General features: G+C 32.9%; 1 protein-coding gene across 1 annotated transcript; it reads left to right on the top strand.

Moving 5' to 3' along the window:
- The first annotated feature begins 755 nt into the window (after positions 1–755).
- LOC107785127 (RING-H2 finger protein ATL16-like) lies at positions 756–2160 on the top strand. Its single transcript, XM_016606352.2, has one exon. The coding sequence runs from the start codon at positions 948–950 to the stop codon at positions 2022–2024; it is 1077 nt and encodes a 358-aa protein (XP_016461838.1). The 5' UTR covers positions 756–947; the 3' UTR covers positions 2025–2160.
- The last annotated feature ends 7397 nt before the right edge of the window (positions 2161–9557 follow it).

The raw sequence follows: 9557 nt of genomic DNA, 5'->3' as shown, positions 1-9557 counted from the left end.
ATGCACTGACATTGTAAATTTTTATAATATGCATCAATTTCTAATCTAGTTAGAATGATAATACATTGATAACGTAAAAAAAATATTACACTGTCGATCAACGTGCATAACTTAGTCATTTAACAAATAAAATACTAGCCAATTAATCATAGTTCCTTGAACTGTAGGTATGCAACTACTGAATTAGTATGGACCACCAGATCAAGTGTTTAAAACCAATATAAAAATCACATCACACCAGTCATAGAGTCTTGGACGGTGGTCGGTTGCCACCTTACAACCCCCCCCCCCTCCACATAAGAAAATAACCCATTCCACACTGTTAAGTTTACACCACAAATCATAACCAATAAAAAAATATATGAAAATAAATTGCATTCAATAGTTTTGAACCTATACCAAAAGTTTAGAAGATTTATGATGTACACGGCAAGCAGCTGCAGGGTCCGAAGGATCATATGCCAAGGGATGTGATGTATACAATCTACTAAAACACTTACTGTCTGCTTTCACGATTTGAACTGATAATCTTTAGGTCATACGAAAATAATTTTACAGTTATTTAGGATCTCTTCAGAAGAATAAAAGGCTTTAAAATATTTTTTTGCCAACTGTAGTTTTCTTATTGAAGGCAAAGAGACAGCATTCACCAACTACGTACCTCAAAAGTCATACTTTTTCTCCTCTTTTTCTTTAACAAAAAAATAAAAAGAATTATTTAAACCTTGAGATACAACCCCAAACTCTTTCTTATAAATATGTTCACTCTTTCATTTGATGTGCTCTTTTTTCTCATACTTTTACCCTTTTCTCATAGGAACTTCAACTTATGTTCCTTCAAATTTTTTTAACATTTTTCTCTTTACCTTCCATAACATGTTCATGTGCATTCAAGATCCAAACATAACCACTTGTCCCTCGTTTGTCTTAACAGAAAAAACTATCTTATGGATCTGTTGAGACTAAAATACATTGAATCTAATTCACACATGAAAAGTCCTCCAACTTCTGCTTCAATCTTTGGTTCACCTTTACATTCTTCTTCACATCATACTGGCTTTCCTATTATAGCAGTTGCTGTTATTGGTATCTTGGCTACTGGTATTTTACTAGTTAGCTACTACATTTTTGTGATCAAATGCTGCTTGAATTGGCATAGGATTGATCTTCTGAGGCGATTTTCGTTCTCTAGAAATCGACGTGTTGAAGACCCTTTAATGGTTTACTCACCAGGGGTGGAAAATCGGGGACTAGACGAATCTGTGATTCGATCAATCCCCCTTTTTAAGTACAAGAAAAGGGAAGAAAAAGATGGTGCATTAGGGGAGAGTACTACAACTACTTGTGAATGTGCTGTTTGTTTAAATGAGTTTCAAGAAAATGAGAAGCTAAGGATTATACCAAATTGTGCACATATTTTCCACATTGATTGTATTGATGTGTGGCTTCAAAACAATGCAAATTGCCCACTTTGCAGAAATAGCATCTCATCAACTACTACAAATTTGTTCCCTTTGGATCCAATTATTGCTCCAAGTTCCACTCCTCAAGATCCAAATCTTGAAAATTTCAGACATGAAGATTATGTTGTTATAGAAATATCAAACACTAATCCAATTTCTACAAATCCATCATTAGTTAGAAATCAAGAAAGATTGAATTCAGGGGAATTTACAGGGCATTTTTCGATTAGTCCATCTCAAAGAAAAACAGAACCAATAAAAGTTTCAACAAGAAAAGGTAAAAAGTTCAGCCATATTACAAGCATGGGAGATGAATGCATTAACATTAGAAAGAAAGATGATGAATTTGCAATTCAGCCTATAAGGAGATCATTTTCAATGGATTCAGCAACGGATCGACAACTTTACATAGCAGTTCAAGAGATTATACAACAGCAAAGGCAAGTAATTGATGTTAGTTCCTCAGAAGGAAGCAGTAGCAAAGTTAAAAGGTCATTTTTTTCATTTGGACATGGAAAAGGATCTAAAAATGCAGTTTTACCTATTCATTTAGAGTCATAATGAGGGTGAAAAAAAACCCTTTTTAGTTGATTTTTTATTGTAATTTTTTTATGTATTTTGTTGGTGCAGAGATAGTGGAAAGTTAGTTGTGGATATTAAAGTAGTTTTACTGGAAGTTGAACTTTCTTGTTCAGTAGATTTGTTTGGTTTTTTGGATTATTCGTGTAGTATATAAGATCACAAAGGCAGGACCACTGATGCAATATGTCTCATTGTTATGATTATAGGCATCATTACTTATAACCACCATTCTTCTTTTTTGCCTTTTCTCATCTTTGGTGTGACCTACAGATGATGGACAGTTCCGTGTTATTTATAGGTTATATATTCGAGTGGTGTTAGCGGTCATTAATTATTATATTATGATTAGTTGTCTACATCACACCTCTTAAAATACGATTCTTCCTCGAACTCTGCGTGAATACAAAATATTTTGTGCACTGAGCTGCCCTCCTCTTTGGTTTTGAAGTTTTTTCAATGACAACAATTTGCCACTAGCCGTACACGATTTGGTTCATTTATACTCAATTGTCTATATTTATTCTTAGAGAAAAAGGTCTATATTATCCTTTAACTTTTAACTATAATTTAAAATTATCCTCATGTTGAAGTTTCATAGTTTTGACAAAAATAAAAAACTTTTTTTGAAACGGGAGGAATAATATTTGACCAAAAAGGTTTAAATAATGACAAAATTACTCAAATAGTACAACCTTAGAAAAGTGTATAGCTATATAAGTCATGAGTTAAGTTTACATGGTACGCGTACTTTTAGGAGGCATAGCCTAAAAAGACAAATTCGCATGAGCTAAGATCCAAAGGGGACAATACGTGCCATGAAATTGGATCGTAACACAAAAAAAATTCTTCTTTTATTTTCTTTTCCCTTTCTATTAGGTCAATGACAGGGTCTGGTGTAGGTGTAAAATTTAGAACATTAGAGTGACCTTATTTATAACCTGTAGTTCTTTTTCTTTTTGTAATAATTATGGGGGAGAATAAAAAGAAAGAAAGAGAATAAGGGCAATAACTAAATCCCAATCTTCACTTGCAATTTTTTTGTTTCAAAATTGAAGTAAACTTAGATTCAAAAACATGAATAGTGGGATAATGGTACATGGACCATGACTCCATCATTGCTGTCGATTGAAAATAGAAAACTGAAGAGTCTAGAGACTAGGAATCCAAAGTCATCTATTTGAAATTATATATAGGGATGACAGATTTTCCATATTCTACAGAGTCCATAGTCAACACAGTATTAGCTTCAAAATTTCACATATTAATTTTGAAGATAACAAACCAATATAATTATTACTTCCTTAGTTTCAATTTATATGAACCCATTTGACTGGGCACAGAATTTAATAAAAGAGAGAAGACTTTTGAACTTGTTGTCTAAAATGAGGCACATATATTTGTGTGGCTATAAATCATTGCAGAAAGGTAAATTATTTCCAATTAAGGAAATATGTCATTCTTTTTTGCACGGACTAAAAAGAAAATAGGTTCACATAAATTGAAACGGATGGAGTATTAATCAAAAAACATTTACTTGTGGTAATCTTATTTTTGCACAGGAAAAAAATACTGGTAAAGATCCAAACAAATATGGGAAAGAGAATATAATGTGATGAATTTATCAAGGAAGATTATTTTTAGAGATTTAATCTCCAAGCGTCATAGAAGGAATAATATTTGAAAGTCAAATTTCAAATATTGAATGGCTTACTACAATATGGAAGGAAAGTTTTTCAATATCTTGAAAGGAAAGTTGCTAAAATCATGGAGAAGATTATTATTTTGTGGAAGGAAGATACTATATGGAAGAGATACTACAAGGCCAAGGAAGAATATATTCTTTATGGAAAGAAAATAAATTATGCGTATAGTATAATCTATATTATGGAAAGAGATTATTTTCAAGATCAAGAAAGAAGTCAAAGATATACTGAGATCTATCAAAAAGAAAATATTTTATTGGAAGAAGATAGCATGGTTCATTTTAAGGAGCAAATATTTTACACAGGTCAAGGAATAGATTTGGAAAATACATGTGTACTTACTCACTAAAGGAAAGAGATTATACATCAAGCTCACCGGAATACTTTGGAAGACACAAATAAGTGGTCTAGGTTCAAGAAGATTTGGGCAAGAAAATACGTACTACGGGATGCGATGGAAGTAAGAATACTCTTACTTCAACCTGTATTTTGGGAAGTACTACTTAAATTTAAGGATACGATTTATTCATGAGAACGTGTTTGAATTCTATCTCAAGAAAGAGTAATATTTTTATGAAAATTCAAATATTACTACAAAATGGAAAGAAGCATCCATATTCTCGAAAGAGAAGTTAGACATATAAAAACATGAGGCCAAGGAATTGAGTTATTGAAATTAATCAAAGGATGATTAATTACTACAATCATGGAAAAGTAAATCATGCGGATCTTGATTGAATCATCATGATTATTCTCACGTAGATATTCATAAAGATTATAGGAAAAAGGTCCAAAATTATCCATCTACTATGCTATTGATTTCAGGTTAAAAACGACGAACCCTCAATTAATGGCCCTACCTATCGACAACGAAGCTGGCCTTCAAGATAAGAACGAATAGTTTAAGTTTGTCCTCTATTATACTTTTCGTTCATATCCACCCCTACCGTTAACAAACTTTCTAGAATTGCTCTTAACCCTAACGGATCTACACCTTGGCACCCAATCTCTCAATTTTTTCCATGTCAGCTGCGAAGTCACTCGATCCCCTCCCCTCCTGCCACTTCACGCTACTCATCTCTAATCACATGTACCCATTTATCTCTCTTCCTTTACCACCTTCATTTATGTGAACCCCTCACTTTCTCTCCCTTTCCATCGTCAACCCATTTCATCTTAATCTACATAAATCGACAGTAAACTCATAACAAAGCACACTTCTAAGGAAATGCAACAAAGTTCTATCATAACAGAAAGATACCAATTTGGTATTTAAGTAAAATCTTATAGATGAAACAGGGGAAGTGGGTTGGGGTTTTCTTGTTGGTAAGCGGCGGCATTCACCGGTGGTCACCGGATGTTTAGAGCAGGTTTCCTGCATTGTATCTAACAATTATTAAAATAATTTTTTGTGTAATTTCTGTTAACTATTATTTGACGTCATCTTTGTAATTCAAAGTTGGAACAAATCAACGAAGATGGGATTAACTTGAGAGGACAAATTAATAGAAAAGTCATGTTCATCACGTGCTTTCTTATTAGCTAAAGTGAAGCATTTTTTTTTTTTGCACAGTGATAACACGAGCAAATTTTTAATTAAGTTTCACCGATTTTTTATTAACAAGGAGAAATAAAAACTAACAAGCAAATCCAAATCCGAGAATTTCAGTGGGATCTGGCGAGGTTCTATTTTCCGGCGAAGTTCAAAAAATGGCGAAACCTCTGATTTTTTAGTTCCAATAAATTGGAATAAAGAAAAAGAAAATAAGTAGAAGAAAATGAAGGAAGGGAGTAAGTTAGTGGTGTTGGCCTTGTGAATTTTTTAGCGAGTTTCACCAGTTTCGTTTGCTTATTTGGTGGAACGGGGTTGTTGTTTGGATGATGAAACAGGAAGAAAAAGAAGAAGAGAAAAAGGGAAACGAAGAGGGGGGCCAGTACAGTGGAGGTTAGTACTACCGGAGGAATTTTTCGGTGAGCTGCCATGTTATCCGGTGATTTTGATGTGAATTTGTTTATGATTGAAAGAGGAAGATGAAGGTCATGGAGTCTGGTGTGTGATGATGAGGTCAATTTTAACGTGGGACCTGCTGATATGACAGCTGATGTGGACAAATTAATAGAGGGATTGGGTGCCACGATGGAGATCTGTTAGGGTTAAGGGCAATTCTAGAAAGTTTGTTAACGGTAGGGGTAGATATGAACAAAAAGTATAACGGGGATAAACTTAAACTATATACCATAGTAGAGGGGCAATTTTAGACCTTTTCCCAAGATTATATGGTGCACTGAAATGGAAGAGTATTTTAAACTCACAATTGATACAAGTAATGTACAACAACTGGAGTCTCAAAAGGGGATAAAGATCATCACTAAGCAACAAAAGCGAGACTCCACAAAAAAAAAAGGAAAGAGATATTTTGAGAGGAATGTTCCAGAGAAATATATACAGGTTTTATATACTTTTGTGGTTACCGGATTTAAGTAGTTTCGGTCGCACCCTAAAAGCGATCTTTGCTCAATTTTGTTTAGAAGAATTATACTAAAAAGCAGTTCACTCAACCGTTTAAACTAAAAATAACTGGTAAATATATAATATATGTATAATAATATATAATTAGTTTATAACCTATATATATCAGTAAGAAAAAGTAAATAATGAATTCGGCCAACTATTTGTGTAAAAATTCCGTTTGTTTATTATCACTCAAGAACGTAACACTCTAATTTAGAATTTAATTTGACGGGTTTAACTTTAGTCTTTTACCATGAACTCACTACACTTTTAAAATTATAGGTTCAAAATGATATTCTTTTTGAATTTTTTGTAATTTTCACATATATATCTATACTCCCTTCCGAAATCAAGACCGTTCAGAGTAGATTTGAACCGCCAATTTTACTTGTAGAGGTGCACCAGATAATAATTGCACCATAGGAATCTTTGAGCATGAGTTCACGCACATATATTTAAGTAATTTTGAAAAAATATAACATTGTCATACATAATTTACGTGAATATATAGGGAGAGAAGCATGAATTCACATGAACCCATATCCCTCAACCTGAATACGCCTATTTGCCCGAGTAGATATTAAGTAAAAGTTTTTGTATAGTATACGATGCCATTCATAATTTGGGAGAGGGAGCATGCCATTCGATTATTAGGTTGAAACTAGAAATCATTAATTATATTTTTCGAACCTCAAAAGCAAAAAAGGAAAAAAGAAAAAAGAAAGATAATCTCTGACCAAATGATTATAACTAATCATTAATGATAAGATAAGACTCGTCGTTGTGAACAAATTTGCAAAGCGTAACATTACTTATATAACTTAAACCTGATATTTTTTTTGTTACGTAATGATCTAAATCACGTCAAATATATGTCCTTTTAGAAAGTGACTTCTCCATTGACTATCTTTTGGTTAATCGTGATTTTTAATTTGTAAACTTCGGCATGCCCTCTTCGGGAATATATATATATATATATATATATATATATATATATATATATATATTCACTATAACGTGTCTCGAAACTTTAGCTACATACATGAGATTCACTTTTCAGAAACTTGTAAATCAAAATATGCTTAAATTTCCGACAGAATTATTAGTAAATACTGTAGATTACACTGTTTAGTTATGATAATTTCATATTATTTGATCAGTTTTAATAGTCACAGACAATGTCGGTTACTTTAAGGAAATTAATTTTTAGAGCTAATAATTATTTGGCATTCTAGTATGCTCCTTCGAAGGGTGACATGTTCTTGTGAGAAGGAGAAGGAATTCTATTGATAGTATAGACTGCTGTCAAAAAGCCATGATCCCAAAAATGAATGGGTAATGAAGCATGAGCCAAAAGAGTTAAGCCCATTTCAACAATATGACGCTGTTTTCTTTCAGCTGTACCATCTTGTTCATGAGTATGAGGGCAAGAAACTTGATGTACGTTCCCCATTTGAGTGAAAATGTTTGAACATTTTTTATATTCACCTCCCAGTCAGATTGTACCATTTTAATTTTGCGTTCAAATAAGTTTTCAACTTGAGATTTAAACCGCAAGAAGATATCAAGTGCTTCAGATTTGGAGTTCATGAGATACAATCATGTGAATTTGCTAAAATCATTGATTAAAGAAACATAATAACGAAATCTATTGCTAGCCAGAAACATCAGTGTGAATCAAATCTAAAGGATGTGCAGAAGTAGAACTAGAAACAGAAAAAGGAAGTTTGTGACTTTTGCCGAACTGGCAAGAAGAACAAACTTGTGAACTCTTACTGTCAGACAAAGGTAATTTAAGTGTCCTAATGATACGACTAACAATATTTATTGAGGAATGACCTATTGCCTGTTTGGCCAAGCTTCCCTCATGTCAAAAGTTTTTTTTTTCTAGGTGTTTGGTCAAATTTTTTTTTTGAAAAAAAAATATTTTTTTGGCCGGAAAAAAAAGTAGTTTTGAAGAAGCAGAAAAAAGTAGTTTCTCCCCAGAAGCAGAAGCGGAAGCAGTTTTTACTTTTTTTCCTACCAAAAATACACTTTGCAAAATATCAGTATATATACGAAAATAACCTTACTTAGTTTAAACTATTAAGTAATATAAAATGACTTTTGGGATGAACTTTCATATTTATTGGATAATTTTTGATATATTTAAATTATCTTGAAAGAATAAAGTACTTTTCAATTTTATTTTTATATTTTACTTAAATAAAATAAAAACTTAATTATTATCTTTAATAATAAAAAATTATAATTATTTATCTATTTATATAATATTAACTATTAAGTAAATCTTTTCATGTCCTTATTTGTAATTAGACACATAAAAGCACTTTTTGAAAAGTTTGGCCAAACACAAATTATTGTTCAAAAGTGTTTTTCAAATTGAGTAGCCAAACACAAACTACTTTTATCCAGAAGTACTTTTTTGAAAAGCAATTTTGAAAAAACCAGTTTTCAAAATAAGCCAATTTTTTTGAGGCGAAACAGGCTACTAGTCTACTATGCCAAATATCAAATGAAGGTTTGGACACGAGGAATGCTTGTGGTTTATTTCGGAGGTTTCAAACTGGATGACTTGAGAAAGTGCAGCTTGTAAAGGCCATGATCAAGACTCCCGTCCAATAGCACCATCCTCGTTGCCCGATCCTTCACAAGACAAAAATGAGGGTGAAACTCAAAAATTACATCATTGTCACCAGTAAATTGAGCCACACTTAGCAAGTTCTTGGTAATATTAGGTACAAGCAATACATTCTTTAAGTGTAATGGCCTAGAATAACTGGAAAAATTTGAATTTCCAATATGAGTTATAGCCAAACCTGCACCATTACCAACTTGAACTTGCTCATTCCCATTATACTGTAATGTCGTTGGTGAGGTGATTTGTTGCGCCAGAATCTGGATACCAAGCTGGATCATTAATGGTTGAAGGCTGAGCAATAAGGGCTGCCATTTTCTGTTTAGATGGAGCCTGGTAAGCATGGTCAAATAGGTGGTAAAAAGTCACAGGTGTATGTCCATACTTGTTGCAAAATATAATTGACACTGAACTGCAGCATGGTTAGAGTTTGTGTTTCGACCACCGCGTCCTCGACCTCGACCACCACCCCTTCCACCAGTGTATTGATTGGAACTGGAATTATAGTTTCGTCTAAAATTGTTGTCTCCTCTGCCTGTATGATTAGAATATATTTTTGACTGACAAATTTACTTGCGCCAAACCTTGCTCTAACGCATTCATTTGTTCCAGCCAATATTCGTAGTCCATGGAGATCGGCTAAGGATATGGAATCTGCT

This window comes from Nicotiana tabacum, chromosome 14 (assembly GCF_000715075.1).
Source record: "Nicotiana tabacum cultivar K326 chromosome 14, ASM71507v2, whole genome shotgun sequence".
NCBI lineage: Eukaryota > Viridiplantae > Streptophyta > Magnoliopsida > Solanales > Solanaceae > Nicotiana > Nicotiana tabacum.
This window is presented reverse-complemented; position numbering and strand designations above follow the sequence as displayed.

Bases quoted from the DNA above. Each gene is read 5' to 3' on its own strand.
- LOC107785127 (XM_016606352.2), top strand. From the start codon at position 948: ATGGATCTGTTGAGACTAAAATACATTGAATCTAATTCACACATGAAA.